The 20,444-nt window shown below is 41.1% G+C and overlaps 2 protein-coding genes across 2 annotated transcripts in view; one reads left to right on the forward strand and one right to left on the reverse strand.

Moving 5' to 3' along the window:
* Nucleotides 1–4,067: 4,067 nt before the first annotated feature.
* Nucleotides 4,068–17,705, forward strand: TERF1 (telomeric repeat binding factor (NIMA-interacting) 1). Its single transcript, XM_015416214.1, has 9 exons — nucleotides 4,068–4,380; nucleotides 7,052–7,147; nucleotides 9,405–9,535; nucleotides 9,886–9,972; nucleotides 11,202–11,351; nucleotides 11,886–11,992; nucleotides 13,203–13,306; nucleotides 14,341–14,414; nucleotides 16,858–17,705. Exons 1-9 carry the CDS (start codon nucleotides 4,101–4,103, stop codon nucleotides 17,014–17,016), a joined length of 1,188 nt encoding a protein of 395 aa, XP_015271700.1. The 5' UTR covers nucleotides 4,068–4,100; the 3' UTR covers nucleotides 17,017–17,705.
* Nucleotides 17,706–18,491: 786 nt separating this feature from the next.
* The window catches only part of SBSPON (somatomedin B and thrombospondin type 1 domain containing), a 14,225-nt gene continuing 12,272 nt past the window's right edge, over nucleotides 18,492–20,444 (reverse strand). The window contains exons 4-5 of the mRNA XM_015416205.1: nucleotides 20,121–20,300; nucleotides 18,492–18,993 (exon numbers count right to left, since the gene is read on the reverse strand). Coding sequence (XP_015271691.1) covers nucleotides 18,876–18,993; nucleotides 20,121–20,300 — 298 coding nt within the window. The 3' untranslated portion in view covers nucleotides 18,492–18,875. The remainder of the gene's footprint in view (nucleotides 18,994–20,120; nucleotides 20,301–20,444) is intronic.

Consider the following 20,444-nt stretch of genomic DNA (forward strand, 5'->3'; position numbering starts at 1 on the left):
GCATCAGGGACATCGCACAGGGGTGTTGCTGTTTGTAGGCAGGGCTTCCAGCAGTGGGCAGAAGCCCCCAAAACCCAGACCTGGGGAATGGCAACCCTACTTAAAAATCAGGATTTTTGAGTGAGGGTGGTATTGTCAATGGTGGCATCACAGAAGCAAATCCCCACCCCTTTGTTGTGTGTGCACTATACCAATATATTGATATACTGCTAGAAGAGAGGCTAGGCATGTGCATGTCCAAGAATCATCATACTATCCCTCTGAAAAAATGTGGGAAGTGCCCTCCACTGAAAGGTTCACCTCAATATTTGGACATTTGGGGCTGTAAACTGGTTTTTAAAAGTTTTCCTGTCAACAAAGGACTGGCAAATGGAGAGGAGTCAATTGCTTTCTGGTCAATTGTTTTCAAGCAGCTGGTACTTAATACTTAGTCATATCAATCTCTCTAGTATTGGTATTGATGCTTTTGGATCTTAGAGTTGGCTTGATCCAAAAAAATCCTCTGCAGGTCATAAGGTGCTGTGTAAGATTGCTCAATTGTCATCCATTGTTTTTCCTGTCCTTTGTGTTGCATTTGTACTACCCATGCAAGAATCGCCACTTGGTGATATGCCCAAAACGAGGGGAGGTTGAGTCCTCTCTGCTTATCTGTTCTGTGGGTGATGTTATAATTTACTGCAGATTTTTTCCCATCCCAAAAGAAACGTGTTAAAAACATTTGCCAGGAGTCCAAGTCCTTTTTGGTGATGGGGATGGATTGAGTTTGGAATAGAAATATAAACTTAGGCATTATGAGACTTTTTATCAGATGAAACCTGTCTGGGAGCGATAGTTTAAGAGTTTTCCAGCTTTCTATGTCGGTTTTGACATTTTCAGCAAGTTTGTGGAAGTTGGTTTTAACTAAGTCTCTTAAGTTTATTGGAATGTGAACTCCCAGATATCTCCAGGATTCGGATATCCATTTGAAGGGGTGTTGTTGTTGGAGTACAAGTTATGTTGTATGCTTGATGTTTATTGGGTAGATCTCAGATTTGGTGGAGTTGATCTTGAGCCCTGAGACACCTCCAAATGATGCAAGTTCTTCCTTAATGGAGTGTAACGAGTTTACAGGATCCGAGATGTATAAGGTAAGATCATCGGCATAGAGGCAAGCTTTGTGTTCTATCTCATTGATAACAACCCCCTAAAAGGTTTCTTTTTGCTGGAGTTTTTCTGCTAAGGATTCAATGGCCAGGGCAAAAATTAGTGGGGAAAGGGGACACCCTTGTCTGGTTCTCTGTTGAGCTGAACTGGGGAAGAGCTGTTTCTGTTGACCTTTATTTTAATCCTGTTATCGGAGTAGATGGAGTACAACATTTTTCGGAACGTCTGTCCAAATCCTAGATGTCCACATAGGGCAAGAATAAACCTTATCTCAACCGAGTCGAAGGCTTTTTCGAAGTCAAGTGCAAGGATGGCTGATTCCCTCCATGCCCATCTTCCATGTATAATAATGTCCATTGTTCTGCAAACATTATCCGGTATTTGCCGACCTGGAATGAAGCCCGTTTGATCCAGATGAATATAGTCAGTAATTATACATTTCAGTCTATTTGCGATTATTGTTAGTGAAAATGTTGTTATCGTGATTCAGTAAGGCAATAGGTCTATATGAGGCTGTATTGGATGGATCTTTGCCTTCCTTGTGAATGACTGTGATGTTGGATTCAGTCCAAGATTTGGGACAATAATAATAAACTACTCCCAGCCACTGGGATATCTCAACTCTCCACCTACACACATCAGGACTGGTTTGGGCCAGGTAAAAGCCTACAGGCCTACATAGATTGGAAAAAAGCAAACTTGAGCTGCCCCTGATTTAGTTTCCAAAGGCAAAATACTAGACAAAATATACTTCGATCATAAAATGAATCAACAATCTCACTGGCACAATTATCTACATCTCAGGGATCTTATAGAATGATTAGCAGAAACAGGAATGGTCCAAAGAGAACTTACCAGTCTAGAAAAAATCATTACACTCTACCCCAAATCCTCTAAAGGTTTGCTGTCTAAGCTTTATAGAGTGATGATTATAGAGAATCCCATAAAATTGAACTACCAAGCAAAGTGGGAGGAGGAGCTAGGGGTGCACTGGCAAGAGACAGACTGGGAAAATATCTGGGGTTTGCCAGCAAATAGCTCAAAGAAATACAATATAAAATTACAGTTCTTCAAGACCACTTAACCCCACAGCAAACACACAAATTTAGCAGAACCAACAGCCCTATGTGTGGGAAAGTGTGCGGACAAGAGGGGACTTACCTGCATTGCTGGTGGTCCTGCCCCAAGATCCAACAGTTTTGGATGGATGTGAAACAACAAATTGAGAATATCACAACTCAAAATATCTCTCGCCTGAATCCTTTCTGTTAAACCACTGAGATGGTTCTATTCAAGATCATAAAAAAGAAATTACATCAACTCTACTAGCAATAGCCTGCCTGACCATTGCTGCAAACTGGAAATCTCCAGCAGCACCATTAGTAACAAACTGGCAGGACAAGCTATGGGAACACCTTGTCATGGCAAAAATTGCTGATTCGCTTAAGTGCTCACAATCGGACACTCCACATTTGTGTCAACTTGGTTCCCCGTAGTCTCCTACTTAGAGATTCTAGATATTCTCCCCCTCTTTATCTAAAGTGGCTAACCTTGTAGGTTTCAATTTCTTCCATTTAGATGACGTTCTTGTAGATTGATGCACTGTATTACGCTGTATCTTTGATTATTGTATTGTACACTAAATTAAAATTAATAAAGATTTTTTTAAAAAATCAATCTATCTAGTAGGCTGAGAACAATGAAGCAGGCCATCAGGACCCTCTGGAACAGTCCCCACCAGGATCAAAAGTAATACTAAATATCCCTGCCAAACCCATTAAAAATAAAATTTGCACAAAAAACATAGGATATCAAAGCAGTATATCAGGAAGTGTGTCTGTGCTTTTAAAAGACTTCCCTACAGACTTGCATATGCAAGGAGGGGGGGATCCTTCTTTCCAGGGGAGGAAGAGTGGGCAGGACATATCAAGGGAGGCATGCAAAAAGGCAGAGAGAGAAAGCGGAGTGCCCAGAAAGAGCTCCTGCGCCTTCTGAAAGTGTAAGGAAGCAAATTCTGAAAGTTGGTTGCCTAAGCCAATATACTGTTTTCTATTAAAAGTGTAAGCCACTTCGAAGACCTTATGGTTGAAAAGATGGGAGGATAAATTGCCATTCAGAGATCGGCATCCATGAGTTACTAGAGCGGAAAGCAAAATATCAGAAGACACCACCTGTTTCTTTTAACATCAAAGGCACGGGAAACAAAGGAGTTGCTGGTTTAGAGACTGAGTAAAAAGTTGGATATAGTTTTAGGTGGTCATGAATTCACCTGATTTTTTCACTGAAACAACACAAAACTACAATTTTATTACATTTCACATCCTCGTCCAAGGACTGCCCCACAAAGACATACATCCCCTCGTAGGGCTCCCCGTTGTGCAAAATATTCCATTAACAAATATATATCGTCATGATTTTTACACGGACTACATGAAAATCCCATCGAAGTCCATAAACGGGTCATCTAAGATAGCGTGGAGGACATCTGTGACTCGATGGTGAATCGGGCGGGTGTTGTACGTAAATAAGCCTAGAGCACTCATGAGGCTCCATGCAGATTCAGTTTTTTCTCCGCTCGCTCTCTCGCTCGCTCCGAGGTCAACTTCCAAAGTGGTAGCCTCCTCTAAGGATAGCGAGGGAACCTTTTGCACTGATACCCTCGTTCTGTTTCCCACAATTAGAACGATCAATGATACAAAACCTCTAAATTTCTGCTCCTGCTGGATTAAATTATAAAGCTCAAGCACCATTTTTTTCTAACTACCGCGACAGAGAAATAGCACAGGAGGACATAAAACAAATAGTGCTTGTCCTGCTTTGTGTTCCTGCCCCGTGTACGGCGTCATTCAGTGCGAAACCGGAAGTGAGGACACGGCGAAAGCCTCGTCTCCATTGTGCGGCTATAAAAGTAACTCGGGCGCTCATTGGTTAATCGGGTTGGGCTAAAACGCCCTCTGATGAGGGAAGGCCTGTTACAGGAGGTATTGGAATTTGAGTGTCGGCGCGCGAGCCGTTTGAAAATGGAAGGACAGGCGGGATTGACGGATTGTGGTGACGCCTCTCCTCCCGCGTCGCCTGCTGCGCCCGACCAACAGTCCCCGGGATCTCCGGTGCTCCTCTCTGAGGTGGAAGCGGTGGCTGCCGGATGGATGCTGGATTTTGCGTGCCGCTGTCTGTGCCGCCATTTCTGTGAGGGCAATCGGCGGGACTTCGAGAGGAGCCGCGACTTGTTGCTGAGTGAGCGATGCTGTTATTCTCGCGATGCGTGGCGGGATGTGGGGCAAGCCAGTGGCGTGAAAGCTACCCACTCTCTCTTGTTGTCCTCTCACTGTGGCTCGGCTGACCAGGAATCAAGCCTTTCCGCGGCTGCTGTTACAGGCGCAGGAGGCCGACCTCAGCTGTCTTTCCAAACCCACAGGGGAACAGGAATTCCCCTCTGCATTGCATGCCACTTTCACTTTGATTGTCGAATTTTAGGGCAGTGTCCAGACTGCATGCCGCTTTCACTTCGTTTGATCTCTGGTTTTATGGTGGCTGTCTGCATAGATTTATGGTCCATGACTCTGCATAGATTTATGGTCCATGACTCTGCAGTCGGTAGGCATTAGCCTGGGGTATTTGAATGTGGTTTTGAGACACATCTGTTTCTGTTCCAATGTGGGTTTGGTACAACAAGGGAGCAAATGCTAGATGCAGATTGGGCCTCAGAAGCCGGAGAGAAAAATGAGGAATTCCAAACTAGCCTGTTGTTTCAGGGCAGGGTCTCTGGGCTTTTGACAGCTACCGTGGGGATTTGGCATGCGGTGCCCCGCTCTCCTCCTTCATTTCGTTAATTTCTGGTAAAGCTGCCAGCTGGCCAGCAGAAAAATGTCCTGCACTACCTTTCATGGCATGGAGATGATATCTGGTATTTGCTGCAAATCAAAATTATGCTAAACAGCTAGACGATCCACTTTAAAAACTGGCAATCCTAACGAGTGTAAACTGAAGAGGCAGGAAGGAATATAGATGATGGTCGAGATGGGGTAAAGTCAGTGGATTTGGGGATAAGTGTGCAGGTTGTTCTCAGCAGGGATATGCTCCCTTTAAAGGTCAGGTTTGCTACTTTGGTGGATATCTTAGATCTGCATTGGCTCTTCAGCGCCCAGCTAGCGATAGTGGCCTAGATTGCCTTTTATGTGCTTCATGTGGTACTTCATCTGAAGGCTGCCTGGAATCATTTACATTGTGGTAACATCCAGGTTAGTCACCCACTGTACATAAGACTGATTTTAAAAAGTGGAAGCTAAATCACAGCAAGGGGCATGCTGCATGGAGCATGTTACTCCATTTTGCATCAACTTCATTGGTTTCCTGACCAAAATTCTGGGTACCAGGGTATTGCACCTATATGGGTTTCCTTGGATTATCTGGGCCCTGTCCCATAACACCCTCTTTCTTAAATACACTAGCTCTTTATGTAAGGAGAGATTCTTTGAGGGGTGTTACCTGTTTTGTGGAGCTCCCTTCCAAGGGAATTCTGCTGTCTTGTTCTATCCTTTGTGGAGTGCAGATGGCAAGTTATGATTATTTCCATGGGTGTTTGGGGCTATATAAATTTAGTTTGCTTTTCTCTCAGGTTTTTCCTTTGTAGTGCTGTCCCTTATATTTTTAAGGACATTGTACTATGAACTGCTTTAGGGTTATAAAGATTGGAAGATATTAAAGTATTTTAAATGGCAGTCAGAAATTTAACAAAGCTCTTGTCATATTGTTTGGTGTAGTGATTAAGAGCAGTGGACTCTAATCTGGAGAACTGAGTTTGATTCCCCACTTCTCATGCATCCAGCTGGGTGACCTGAGGTCAGTCACAGTTCTCTCAGAGCTGTTTTCTCAAGAGCAGTTCTATGAGAGCTCTCTCAGCCCCACCTACCTCACAGGGTGTCTGTTATGGAGAGTGGAAGGGAAGGAGCTGTAAGCCACTCTGAGTGAAGGGAGGGGTATAAATCCAACTCTTCTTCTATCTCTGTGCAGATACAAACTCTTTCTTGTTGCCTAAAAAAATGGGCCATACATGTTTTTCCTAGAGTTAAATTTCTGTCTGGAAGTTGTAGCTACCAAACCGTTACCAGTCAACACAATAAGGATAACTGGAAATATGAAGCTTTTTAGCATACTGAGGGTCTAATGAGAATAGGCCTGCTGGGTTAGGTCAATTGACTTGGAAGTAGTGGATTCTGGTGTAATTTCAAAACAAAACCATTTTATCTTGCTGTATCCTCTTGACCATCCATGGGATTATCCCTTTCTGTCAACACAACAATTAGCTAGGCTAGGCTGAATCATGGCAACTGGTCCAAGGTCACTCAGTGGGCTTTGTGACTTGAGTGGAGATTAGAATCTGGAGCCAGTGACATACCCATTGTCCCCCAATGACTACCCTATAATGGTATATTTCAGCCTTAACAGTTGTGGAAGCCTTATCTTTCTTTTACTACTGCTGTGTGTTGCATTGTAACTGCTTCCAGAAATAAAAATAACCTCAACCTTCACTTCTTATGGATCATATACTGGGATTCCGTCTATCACTTTGCCTCCTCCTTTGGCTCCCTTTGTGGTTTACAATAATAACCATAAAACATGAGTGTTGTTAGAGCACTTTTCCTTTTAAAAGAAGTACATGCACACATGATTAATTTTATTTAACCAGTCATGTTTACTTCAATTAACCTTGTGTAAGCCACAAGGTTGTTCCTGAATACCCAAATTTTACTAACACTCATTTGGAGGATAATTTATAGTTTTCAATGCCACTTAATTCTAGATCACTTTACTGGGAATCACAGCCCAAGGTTACTGATGCTACTTAGCCACACAGTGGCGCCGTTGGAGCAAAATTCATATAATCATTTCTGCTTTTTCTTTTCAGCTATTATCAAAGGGTTATGCAGAATAGAAGCTCAGCAAGTGAAAACAATATGCATTTGTCAGCTATTGGTTTGTGTTGCAGAAGGAAAATCACTTGGTAAATTGTTAAGTTTCTTACATTTCCATTGTTATACTCTTATATGTCATTAATCAACTTGAACTGATGTATGTTTCTCATTGTAAGCTGCTTTGAGTTTCTTTGCCAAGAGAGAGACAAAGGCAGAGGTAAAAAGACATGTTTTGGCCAACCTTAAAAGCCAGTCAAGGAAGACGGGGATGGCAAAGGATGAGATGGTTAGACAGTGTCATAGATGCAATGAACATGAAATTGAGCAAACTTCAGAGGACGGCGAAAGACAGGAAGGCCTGGCGTGATCTGGTCCATGGGGTCGCGAAGAGTCAGACTCGACTGTGCGACCTGAACAACAACAACAAAAAAGCCAGTCATTATTTGTCACTCTTCGTCAGGCCTTTGAAAGATTAAAAACAGTTATTTGTATCCTGCTACTCCACTCAGCCAAGCCTTAAGCGATCTTCTGGCTGACGAAGGTTTCCTCCAGTAGCCTGACTTTTCTGCCAGAGGAAGAACCACTTCTGTCAGAGGAAAGCTTTTATCCTGGAGGAAAGTTTTGAACTTGGCTGAGCAGGCAGGTAGGATATAAGCCAGTTATCTTGAAAAAAAATTAGAAAGAGTTTTATCTGATTATCCACTGTGCTACTTTTAGACTACTTGGTGCTTTTGGGGAAACAGGAACAAGAGCTTAGAGTAAGAGGAAAGGAGTTCCTAAATAGGATGCAATGTGGAAGGACCAGCTATAGTAAGACAAGCTGTATCATAATGTGAAGTGGAAGAGCTAAGATGTGGGACTTGGGAAGAAAAATGGGAAAGGTCATATTTGAGAAGGGAAGCAGAATGGGGGAGAAAGAAATCATACTCCTGTGTGTTGGTGAGGAAGTGTCCATTGATGTGTTCGTGGTGATTGGAAGATGGTTCTGGATGGGAGCACCTGCAAAGGAGAGGGGTGCTGGGAAGCCTCTCTTATGCCCCTGAATTTAGCTTTGTACCTATGGGGTTGGTACTGGCCCAATATTGGATCTTTTGTGCCATTGGACCAAGGACTTTGGAACCTAACTGTCATTGGTTAACTTTGGGCTGCATCCTGATTGGCACATCTCTGGATCTGAGATCCTACTGCAGTATACTGAGAATTTTAGGCTATGATAGGTTAATGTAGCCACTCTATGGAAAAGGGGGGGGCACTTGGTTATGCGTGTAGGATTCACTTGGAGTAGGTGTTAATATTGACACTGATATGCTGATGCTGTCTTCCAGTTGATCAAATGGTCCTCCTTGGGTTGCTTATTGTATTATCGTGGAATTGCATTTGCTAACAATATTGCACTTGATTATGTATCTTACAAAACTTAGGTCATGTTTTATGCCCAAGAAGGTATGAAGAACACTGAAGTTTCAAAAGAGATTTTGATCCATTCATCTCTGGTGTATCTGGGATATTGTTCTCATGCAGAGAATGCCTTGTATCAATTCCTTCGCCTTGATCAGTAGACCCTTTGATGGAAAGGGGTTGCATTTCCCCTCACATCTGGCATCCTTTGGCCACACATTCTTCAGAGAGTTTATTTCTGTATTCCCTATAGTCTTAAGGTCAAGAGATTTTTGGAAAGTTCTATCACGTTTGGTGTCTTTTTGGGTGCCCCTGTAACAGATTTTAATGGAAGCCCAGGGGTATGTAATGGTCTCTATACCATACTACAGAAGCAGCTCTTTCTGAGCTGGTGAAAAATTGACACCCTCCTCCCCTTAATGCTTCTTTATGCCAGAGGACTTGAGAGGAGGGTGCAAGACACCTTCCACTCAGTTCTCTTTGCTCTGTGGGGAAATCAGGAGGAAGGTGCTGGTAAGACATGCAGCTGGTATTCTGGTGGTGTTCAAGGTAACTGTATGTTTGCTTTCCTGTTGGTGGAAGTCACATTCTACTTTACTCTTGTATTCTCCTATTTTGTGTGTAAGCTAATATGACCTCAGCAGTTAACAGAACTACAGTTATCCATTCCAAGCACTTCAAATGCTTGTTGTGTCTGAAAATTTTATCTGGAGAGCTGTCTTTTACAAACAGCGTGCAATCATTTTAACTGTATGAGCTTGGGAAAGCAAGGCTTGACTTTAGGGTACCACCATTGTTGCTGGTGCTAAGGTTCTGTATAATTGCAGATCTCTTTGTGGGTCTGCTAATTCAGTTCCCATATGTGTGCAATGAATTGCTGTGTAGCAGTGTTGTTGTTTTTCTGCTATAGGAGTTGTTCCTACCCCTTCTAAATTTATTTCTCTTAAGATTCTCATTTTGGGACTGATGAAACAATTTCACCTCTGGAAAATGCTCTGTCAGCTTGGACTTCACTTCAGAAACTACAAAGCATACCAGATAAACTGCATGAAGAAATCAAACACTTAATTCAGATTCAGGTTGGTTTGTGGCTTTATGTGGTCATTTTATTGAAGATGCAATGCAAGAGAAGGTCAAAAGTAACAATACAATACTGAAAGTAATAATAAGTTAAAACACCACTGTGCTTTAGCTTCTGCATGTGATCACTTGATCAGTTGTCATAATCTTGTGGCATAGGGTAGAATATTGGGAAAGGGTATCAGTAAATATTGGTCTTCACACAACGTTGCTCAAGTAGCTTTCACCCGTATTGTCTATTACAAATGCTCGATTTTTCATCAGAAAACCTCAGTGAAGGCAATGCCTTTTATCAGCCCAGAGCTCACTGGTAAGAGTGACAGGCAGGCCTGTTTTCCTTTCTTTGTAGGCTGTGGCAGTGCACATGGAAAAGGGCTATTTTAAGGAAGCTACAGAAGTCCTAGAAAGACTGTTTCCAGAATCTATCTCAAATGAGGTAATGCTGAATTGTTGTGTTGGTGAATACAAAGATTTAGTAAAACCCAATATTCTAAAGTGAGCCTTCTAGGGGCGAACTGTATCAAACCTTCTTAGATGAAAAATCATTTTAACTGTATAAGCTTTGGAGAGCAAGGCTTGCCTTTATGGGATCACTCTCACTGCAGGTGCTAATGTTCTAGAATGCAATTGCAAATCTCTTTGTGGTCTGCTAATTTAAAATATAAAGACACTAATGGTTTACCCTTAGTGTTGACTCACAAGTGGACACCTGTACAGTATAAGGTCCATAGCCTGATTGCTTCCTTAATTTGCAGGCCTTGAGTGTAGACCCTAATTTGCAGGTGCCCAACTGAATAAAAGTAAAATTTCATTCTATTTCATTGAGTCCATATATTGTTGTGGTAACTTAAGATTTGACACATTTATTCCATTGCATCTGATGAAATTATTGTTCTAGATCTTAAATGTGCTGTTTCTGAAGCACACCGTTTTATAATACCAATTGCTCTTTTGCCCCTTTAATGTATGATATCAAATAAATGTTTATAGCTAATTGAAGGCTATATGAATGATGAGGTTGCCAGCCTGGTAGTGCTTTGACTGGATCTGGACCACAGTCCCTCCATATGCAAGGAAGGATTGGCAAGATGCCAGCTGTCACTTGTAGGCAGTCTTGGGGTAAAGGGGAACTCCCTCCCTCATTCTCCCAATATGAAAAGAAGACTCCCAGGTTTGGGAGGGTGGGGGATCAAGGCCTGGCTTACACTTGAGTTCTGCCTCTCTTCCAGCTGGCAAGCTGACTGATGTCCTTCCCATTAGGCAGTGGGCAGCTGACACACTGTATCAGTCTCCCATTCCTCAGTGGAAGAGATGTCTGCTGGCTGGGTGAGCAGGAGTGGCTTGGGTGTGCTTTCCATAAGGAGACTGGCTGGAGAAAACTACCCTTTAAAGCTGAAAGAGCTGGCCATCACTGTTTTAATGTAGTGTATATAATCCCTTCACTTATTTCCAGAAGTCATACACATCAACTCTTACAATCTAGAAAATGGATTGTAATAGTTCTAAAATACTCAAGGCACATAGATAAGTTGCAAAAAGATTTCTGTTGTTGATATCACTTGGACAGGCCAAACTTTGTTGCAGGTTTGTAATGGCATATTCTAGTCAATTTAACATTTGTCCATTGTCCATTGTGTTTTGACATATTCTGAATTTTCTGTTTAGCCTTTAAGAATGAAGCTGGCTAGAATAACAAAACAAAAGGATCCATATCACCAATTTCTCCGGCACTTCAGTTTCAATCTTCTGAATGAGAAAATCAAATATTACATTAGTATGTTGTTGAATGAAGAATCCGACAATTTTCTAATGAAGGTAGGTTAAAAAGAAGGAAAACTTGCCACAAAAATACCCCATTTTGTGAAAGGTGAAACAAATCGTAAAAATAGAACAAACTGAAAGGTGGAACAAAATATTGGTAACCCTGAGCTGGATCCAGGTATTATTTTCTGCTGCCACCATGACAAGAGTGTGTTCCTGTTTTTCTTTACCCATCGCCTCTCGCTGCAGCCCTGCACATCCCTCTCCCATGCTGCTCCTGAACGTTCCCTGTCCCTAAGGATCAGCCTTTCGGTGAGCTCAGTGGGCTACAGCAGGAGAAGCCAAGCAGAGGGAAGTTCTGATCTATTAGTGCAGATGCACTGACAGCATTTTTGATCCAGCCCACAGATTAGAAACTTTCCAGTTGTTTGTGTGTGGCTTAGTTGTTTAAGTTGTAAATTGGTGGATTGGTTTCTCATTAAAATACGTACATTAAAACTGCAGGGTAGTACTAATGTGTTTTTTTAATTACTGTGATGTTTTTACTGTTGTCTGTGATTAAAATAGCATCACAACTTTGTTTTGCAGGAAGCTGCAAAAGAAGCAAAAACTAAAAAATCAGAAAAAATAACAGCTGTACAATGCAACAGTGAAAGTGAAGCTGCTGCAGAAAAACTCTTGGAATGCATGCAGAGGTCTGCGACATGTTAAAAAGTTTTAACATCTTGAAGTATGGCTTTTGCTATACAGCTCTGTAGTGACGAGATAGTATAGAAGCTGGTGAGACTTTTCATCAGTTTATTTCCATAATATCTAGGCATGACGACCAAAAGCCATGTCCAGGCTCTTACCAATCAGTACCACTCAGCAATGAACCAGTCAATCAGGAGAGAGAGGAGAAGGGAAACGGATGGTGGAAGCAGACAGTTAAATTGCTAGATAGAGCTAGGTAAGATAGTTATGGGGCCATGGTGGTTCAGAGTTTGCTGAGCTGCAGACCGGAAGGTCTGTAGCTCAGCAGTTTGAGACCCGAGTGCTGCGTGACGGAGTGAGCTCCCATCTCTGGCCTCAGCTCCTTTCAACCTAGCAGTTCGAAAGCAAGAAACTGCAAGTAGATAAATAGGTACCACTTTAGTGGGAAGGTAACAGTGTTCTGTGCGCCTCGGCATTTTGTCACGCCGGCCACATGACCACGGAGAAGTCTTCGGACAGCACTGGAAACAGAGATGAGCACTGCCCCCTAGCGTCGGATTCAACTGGCTTTCGAGCAAGGGAAACCTTTACCTTTGCAAGATAGTTATGAAATCAGGACCTGTCTCAAAATTCCTCGCACTGAAGAGGGAATTAAAAGGGCTTTCTTTTGGAGAAGAGAAGCTCATTTCTGTTCTAATAAGTATCAAGCGCTTACTGAGATGTGTTGGCTGAAAGCCAAGGTTTGAAGACAGTTACTGACTTGTTAAATGAAACATTGTAACTTCTGAACTTGTGTTGTACAGTTCTGAGCCCAGTATTGGTGAACCAGAAAGCTTTTTACCATCTGAGTGAATCAAAATAACCCTTGTCTCAACCTACATTTAACCCACTAAGCACAGTATTCCAGTTTCAAGGAACCCTCAGATGCAATGAATTTTTTAAAAATCTGCGCTTTTTATTGTGCTACCTTTTTCTTGCAAATATAGCACCTTAATAAAATAGAAAGGGGCACAGAAATTATCCCAGTATTTTGGCCTTTACCCCACTCCTTTCTTTCCTTAGGGAAGAAACATCACTAGGATTTTCTGTTGTTTTAGCATATGGTGGTAGTTGAATGCACTGAACAGCTGCAAAACAATTGGTCCAGAATTTTGGGACATATATTCAAGGACAGCTTCTCTTTTTTCATTTCTTTGTTTCATTTTCTTATAGATCACATAAACAGTCTTGTTCCTTAACTGGCCAAGCATTTTGGAATTTGGAACAGATACAGCATCCCAATGGAACAAAAATTACAAAACGGAAAACTCTCCAAAGTAAGTGTTCGTTCTTTGTATAATAAATCAATTTTAATATAGATGGGTTAATTATTAAAATACTGAAGTTTAGTATCGCATAGTATTGCTTAGTCTATCTGAACTGCAGATTTAAGGAATGTAGCTTAAATATAATTATACTATAAATGCTAATTGGTATACTTTTTAGTTTGTGAAGAACAGTATGCTCGTATGGCTATATAATACTGAACCAATTAACTCTTTGTTTAAATATGGGCTAATTACTGTTCAGTTTATGACACAGAATTGGTATAAACAATTTCTGACTACCATATGTGAAGACAACCTACTGACTGTAACTTGTGCAGATCAGTGGACCTTGAATATAAAACTCAAATTCTAAAAGCTTGAGCCACTGAATTCATCTGTATTTGTAGCATAACTTATACTGTAGTCATCTACAGGCACTGGAAGTGGCAAAGCTTAATGTTTCTACTACCATAGCCAGTTTCTGATTGATAATAGATTGAAGTTTGTGGACAAGTCTTGCAGTGTACTACAAATTGGTTGTATTGGAAAGGGTTGTGATGCCTCTGTGTGTGATCAACTACTTTTGCTACTGCAAAATTGATTCCACTACTTTATAGAATAGCTCCCCCCACACACATACACATTATTCGGTGCCTAGAGCTTTTTGACAGACAACTATCAAAAACAGTATTTTGTTCCAGGTTCAAAGGATGGAGGCATTCATTAGGGAAGAGACAGTATATTGGCTATTCTGAGCCCCATAGCTGAATAAGCACTAATTAACCAAGTGCCTTATATGGGATATAAATGGGTATTGCTTGGAGTTTCAGTTTCCCTGCATTTTAGTCTCTGAAAATTTGTAGTGGGACAGTAGCCCCTCTCCAAAGAGTTGCATAAATTCCACTGTCATCTACATGGATTCTCAGATGTTGGCTGTTGCAATTTGGCTGGTTGAACCAATCTGGCACTGTCTGTAATAAAGCAGCATTTAAGCCCCTAGTATCATATCATTAATACACCAATATTTTGTGATCTTGAATTAGATAAGAAAGTCTTGCAGAGCACTGAAAATATTCAGGAAGGTGATTACTGTCTGCCTGCTGGTAAGAAGAAACAGGTATGTATAAGAGTGCAAAATAGTGTGAGTGTAATGAAATGAACAGAACTATTATGGATGCCTTATTTCATTATTTCTGAGCTCCCTTTCATATTTGTTTAGGTACTTTATAAGCTGCTTTACTCCCCACCAGGGACCCAGAGTGACTTTAAAAATCAGAAAAATATAATTTGCACAAAGAAAAAGCAAAACATGCAGCACAACTCCTGGGCTGGTCCCAAATCCACCGAGCCAGCTGACTGAGGCTGCAAGCACAGAGGCCCTTTTGCTCATGCCTCTGGACACACCCAGGCTTTAATCCCTACAAATACAAAAGGGACCATAACTACTCTAAGGCTGCCAAAAGCCACCTGATTTGTAACATATGGACCTATCTTTATTTCTTAGCATGTGACTTAATTCTTTGCCTCCTTCACCTTTAAAAATAGAAGGTTGACTGGTTTTCCTTTTAAATCCTTGAGGATTGGTGTCTGTTTGCTGGCCAATGGAAGAAAAATGTGCTTGACCTCAAACTGCCCAAACATACATCATCCTGCTTTTAGTGCTGTATGGTTACCAGTTACCATCACTAGATAATGGTTGTCTTAACTGTTAAAAGACCATGGCTCTCATGAAATCAACAGAGTTATGGCCAAACTTTAAACATCTTTCTCTTGCACCTAGGCACAATGTGACCTAGCTGCTACTGTGCGATAAATCTAGCCATTTAGTGTTGGAGTCAAAACATTAAGAACTTCCATCTGCATGCAGACTTTTCTCTAGCCAGCTGGCACCTTGTGAGCAGAATCAGGCTCAAAGGTGCTTAGCCTAGCTCCTGCAGCCATTATTCCAGCATTGCTAAAAGTATATAAGCATATTAGATAATTAGTGTTGATTGCCTGCCCTGTTCATAAACATGTGACACATCAACATTCTGAAAGAAAACAAGCAATCAAACAAAAATTGTGCTCTTTCGGCTTGCAGAACTTCCTGCAGAAAGGGAGCCTCTGACTTTCCAAGTGTGACTGGCTGTTCACAAGTCATCATTAAAACATAGCACTTTTTGCTGCCCTGCTAGGCTGTAAGTTCATATAGCTCAGGCCAATCCAAAGACAGGCATTCCCTAGCTGCTGCTCAGAGCCTGTAGAAAATCAGTTAGTCCGGGAGTAGTGGGAAAGACAGCAAGGAGTCATGCTTCAGAAAATGGTACCAAAGCACTCTGCTCTATGCCATTCTCTCCTATGCTCAAAAACCTTGGTTGTGCTCAGGGCAGCCAAGAGGAACTTGGCTGAAGGAGGTTCTGGCCCCCTAAGGCTAAGAAGTTGGCCGTTTCTAAGATCTGCCTCCTGCTCAACAATTACAAAACATTCTTTGTAAAATAAGCATGTACCTGGCTTCTCCTATTAATTCATAATTCTTTTAATGGAATCTGAGGGCACAAAGCAGCACTTTTAGTATTCCAGGCAAACGAAATGTGCTCTTCAGTGGTGATAGATGCTTACAGAAGATTGTGCATGAAAGAATACTGTAAATGACTTCTAACAGCGTTGTTTCCTCTGTTCAACATTACTATTGTTTAATTATTTCAATAGGCAGACATTATGTCATGATTCATAGCTGCTTACAGTATTGTTATGTTCTTAGTTTAACTTGTTTGTGTGGATTTTCATCTTTTGAATTTTTTAGTTCAGATGTTATTCAGTGAGTCATGTAACACCGAGTTGTCAAGTGAATTACCTCTTGCTTAATTTCACGTTCTGTGTTGTATTACTTAAAAAAAATTTAGCCTGTCTCTCTGCCAAAAAGGCAGCTGAGATAGTTGTATCATTAATAATAATGTGATTCTCTTTGGCAATCTGGAGTTACACAACCCTGTGAGATAGATTAGGTTGAGAGAATGATTGGTCCAAGATCCCAGTACTGGATCTTAAGACTGACCCGTTGAGCTTCATGGTAGAGTGGGAATTTGAACCTGGGTCTCCCAGGTTACTAGTCTTTTATTAAATGAAAACTATTTTAGAGGAATGAAAAAATTCCTCCCCAGCATATGACCACATTTTGTTCTGACCTGGAAACTGAACATGGACTGAGAGCAGCAGTGAAGCTATTAAGCTTAAGCAGCTCAAAGAAAAATCCTATGTGTTAAAAGTTTTTTTAAAAAAATTAAGATCTTTTTGTGATCTTTTCCTGGGTCTTCTATGCATGAACTACTCTGCAACAGCTAGTGATCTACCAATACTTCATGAACTACCTCTTGGGGGGACCCTTAGTCTTGCTGCTACATCACTCTAGCTTGGGGGACAACTTTTTCTGAAGCACTGCAAGCTTGCAGTTAACTCTGTTCCAAAACGAAAGGCTGACAGGAAGTGAAGGAGAATTTTCTTTCTGTTTCAGCTAAACTGGAAAAAAGAGTGGTTTAAATGTGTATGTATAGTTGAAATTCCCAGTTTTTTTTTCTCTGTAGCGCTGGAGTTTTGAAGAAGACAAGAAACTGAAGGATGGTGTAAAGAAGTTTGGAGTAGGAAACTGGACTCAGATTCTTCAGCATTATGACTTCAAGAATCGAACTAATGTAATGCTGAAAGACAGGTGGAGGACAATGGTTCAGTTACGCATTGTTTAGCTGTCTTTCTAACTTCAACTGCTTAATCTCTGTAGAAGTAAAATAATGTATTTTAATGTGTACTTTCAATGCCAATTTTTTTTTTCAATTATTTTGTTCATTCTGTATGCAACTTGGTTCTTGTAAATAGTTTAGTGTCAATAAAGCAATAATACTGACTGTTGGCTAGTGAACTGATCATGACTGATCTTAAATAAAGCTCTTATCTCCAGCATTAATATTGTTACTAAACTGAATAACACTGTGCTACTGAACTTAATGAGATTGCTGAAAAACAAGTTCAGAATCACACTAAAGGCCTTTCATATTGCTATGCATGAAAAAAGTACAACATTTGCTCATTTAATACGGATAGCCTGTGACAGCAAATGACTCCTTTGAGCATGAAGAGTTTTCAACTCTCCATTACTGTAGGAACTCCACGCATGCAAAAGAGTTGTTGGCAAATATTTTGTATTGCTAGTGTAACATCTTGTCTGACTGCAGTCTGGTTTTACTGGCCAAGTATAAAGCTACCTTGGCTCCACTGAAAAGAAGCACAGCAGTTGCACTTGTCAGCTGAGACCAGTTATCAGCACATCTACCTTTAATATACAAGCTGAGAATTCTAATGCTCTCATGGTTAGCTAAATTAATTTTTTCCTCTCTGTATTAGGCACAGGTTTCAGACATCCAGCAAGTGTCAAGTTAAAGGAGGCGGGGGGGGGGGTTAAATTGTACAGGAGTTGAGTCCAGTGTTCCCTCTAAGCTGAGTTAGTGTGAGCTAGCTCAGTTTTTTAGCCTCCAGCTCAGGAAGGATGGCGCCAGAGCAAACTAATTTATGCAGTAGCCAAATCGCTTGCTCACAACTTTAATGCCAGTAGCTCACAAAGTATAATTTTTGCTCACAAGACTCCACAGCTTAGAGGGAGCATTGGTTGAGTCTCTAGCCCACCAGTACACTCATTCCTATAGACTTGGCTTATTGTTGAGATTCTCTGGTCTGTACTAAATGCAATCTGTACTGACAAATCTTTAAACCAACCAGGAATCGGTTTTCTTACATGTAGGTCACTCTAATTTATTTCTTGATGAGTAGAACACATAAATGAATCCCTGGAAAGGCTATTTTGTATTTGTCCAAAAAAATGTAAAGGCTTCATTGCAGACTTAAATGCTCAGAGAAGTGTTGAGGCCCCATCTATCACAGAAATGTTCTAGGAAAGCAGTCTAGATGTATAGAGGCAGAGCATTACCTGCAGCTATAGTGGGAAAGCTGCTTTGAAAACCCCTGCTCTACAGAAGTGAGTCTCAGAAGAATGCACTATGAAAGCTACAGTATCTCCAAAGCTACTTGTGACCTATCCTGTAGTAGTTTGGGAAGGCCTTAATGGCCAGGTGCCACATAGTGACAACTTACTCTGGCTGCACAGCAGCTGTATATGGTTGACTAGCCCCAGCCCCTCCCCCTCCCATAAAGACTGGCCCCAGTGAAGCTACCCCTATCATTAGTTCATGTGATGCAGATAGGCCTCCGGCAAATATCTCTCAAGGACCATATGATGAGTATGCTGTGGGACTCACTAGGCTCTTCTAAAGTGGTTGCAAATACTTTCCTAAATCTCCATTTATATGGGACTTATGCAAGCATTGCTGCCAGTGGATTATGTGAAAGTAAAAAATGCCACTGCAGAAATATAACTAATTATAACATGGTTCAGTTTAACTCCATTCTAATTTCTGCAAGAAAGAGCACAAAGAATGATTCCAAAATCTTGACTTGGCTGTTTTTCAAAAGCAACAGAGTTACACAGGCCCAACAGTAGTGTAGTTTCCAGATCAATTCAATTAAAGATATTAAAAGGTATAAATTCAAATTATTATGTAAAAATAAAGCTATGTACAAGAGGACATGAACATTCTTCCATTTGCTGAACTTTTTTCCATGTTCCATGGCATAAAGGATTGCCAACTGCTTGCCACTGAAGAACTGCATTCCTAAAAAGGAACAGAAGTTATGATTGCTTCAAGTATTTTCTTACCATTGTAGTATTTTTTTAAAAAAAAAGTAAAAGAACCACTTCAACACTGAATCACGTTATATTTTAACATTTTGTGAAAATTATTTGCAAGAAATGTTAGCTCCAGCAGCTGGTGTGAGAAGTACTTAACATAAAAACATACTGAATTCGCTGTATTCTCAAAGTCACTATAACACATTGCATTTTAAATGTCTTTCAAAAAGCTGTTGGATTTTTGCCACAAGGCCCTAGGAGTAACTATTTACATTTATTCGCTGCCCTTCTTACCTGACAGAACTGAAGGTGGTATACAACATAAATAACAAAAACCAGAATTTAAAGCCACAATTTAAGACTGCTACTAAATTATTCAAAAGCCTTTCTGAATAAAACCATCTTCAACTGCCTCCTAAAGATTTAAAATAAGGGGCCACATGCACCTCCCTGGGGAGATCGTTCCATAATTGTGGAGCTGCCATCAAAAAGTCTCTCTCGTATACCCATCAGATGAGCATCTTTGATTGGTGGGACAGTACCTCTTCCTGTGATCTTAATTCCCAGGCAAGAATATCAGAGAAAAGATGGTCCTTCAGATACCCCAGTCCCAAGGCATCTACTAGATTCCTCATAATGCACTAAAAAGTCTATATAGCCTTGGTTCACTCATGATTTAGAAAGTGATCCCTGTATGACTTTACCTGGCTAAAGTGATGGGCAGCTGCAGATACAGACAGAGATAGCAAAGCAAATAATTTTTTTTAAAGGATGGCTGTAATAGGAACATATAGGAGAATCACTGAAGAAGGACCACATCTGGAGCTACTGAGGATTTAGCCCTCTACGTTTTCTGCTATCATAGCAAAACCTTTCATTTTCTACAGTACAAACCATTCGTTTGTACATAGAAAAGGATTATCTTTGTCAGTGGTTCACCTGAAAGATTTGACCACAACTAGGAACAGATTAAGCCTGAAAACATGCAAGCTTCAGTGCATGAATAAAGACTGCATTAAACTTCTGAAAATGTCAGTGTTTAGTCTCTTTAAAAGTTTGTACAGCATAGATAAAACTGAGTGTTTTTGAATAAGAGATTCAGTTGCTCACCCATCTGCATCACTGCCATCTCCAGAACATCTATGTCTGCCAGTGTGCATAGCTGGAGGCTGACAAGTCACACACACAGTATATCCTTCTCGTAGATACTGCATCCATCGGGCATATGGGCGACTTTCCACAGAGCAGTGAGGAGACAATGTTTCTGTTCTAAACTCCACACAGTAGCTCCTTTGGGAAAGAACCACTTGTTAGGAAACAAATATGGTATTTACAAGAAGAGGGACCAGCGATATTTGCGGGAGGGTATTCTGCCGGGCCCCGTCGATCTCCTCCCCCCCAGCTCCACCGCTGATCTCTTCCCCCCCCCCCACT

The sequence above is a fragment of the Gekko japonicus genome, unplaced genomic scaffold (assembly GCF_001447785.1).
Source record: "Gekko japonicus isolate JY-2015 unplaced genomic scaffold, Gekko_japonicus_V1.1 scaffold520, whole genome shotgun sequence".
NCBI classification, from domain to species: Eukaryota; Metazoa; Chordata; class Lepidosauria; order Squamata; family Gekkonidae; genus Gekko; species Gekko japonicus.

Bases quoted from the DNA above. Each gene is read 5' to 3' on its own strand.
- TERF1 (XM_015416214.1), top strand. From the start codon at position 4,101: ATGAGGGAAGGCCTGTTACAGGAGGTATTGGAATTTGAGTGTCGGCGC. The intron at 4,381-7,051 runs GTGAGCGATGCT...TTTTCTTTTCAG, and splicing joins GAGCCGCGACTTGTTGCTGA to CTATTATCAAAGGGTTATGC. The intron at 9,973-11,201 runs GTAATGCTGAAT...TTTTCTGTTTAG, and splicing joins CAGAATCTATCTCAAATGAG to CCTTTAAGAATGAAGCTGGC.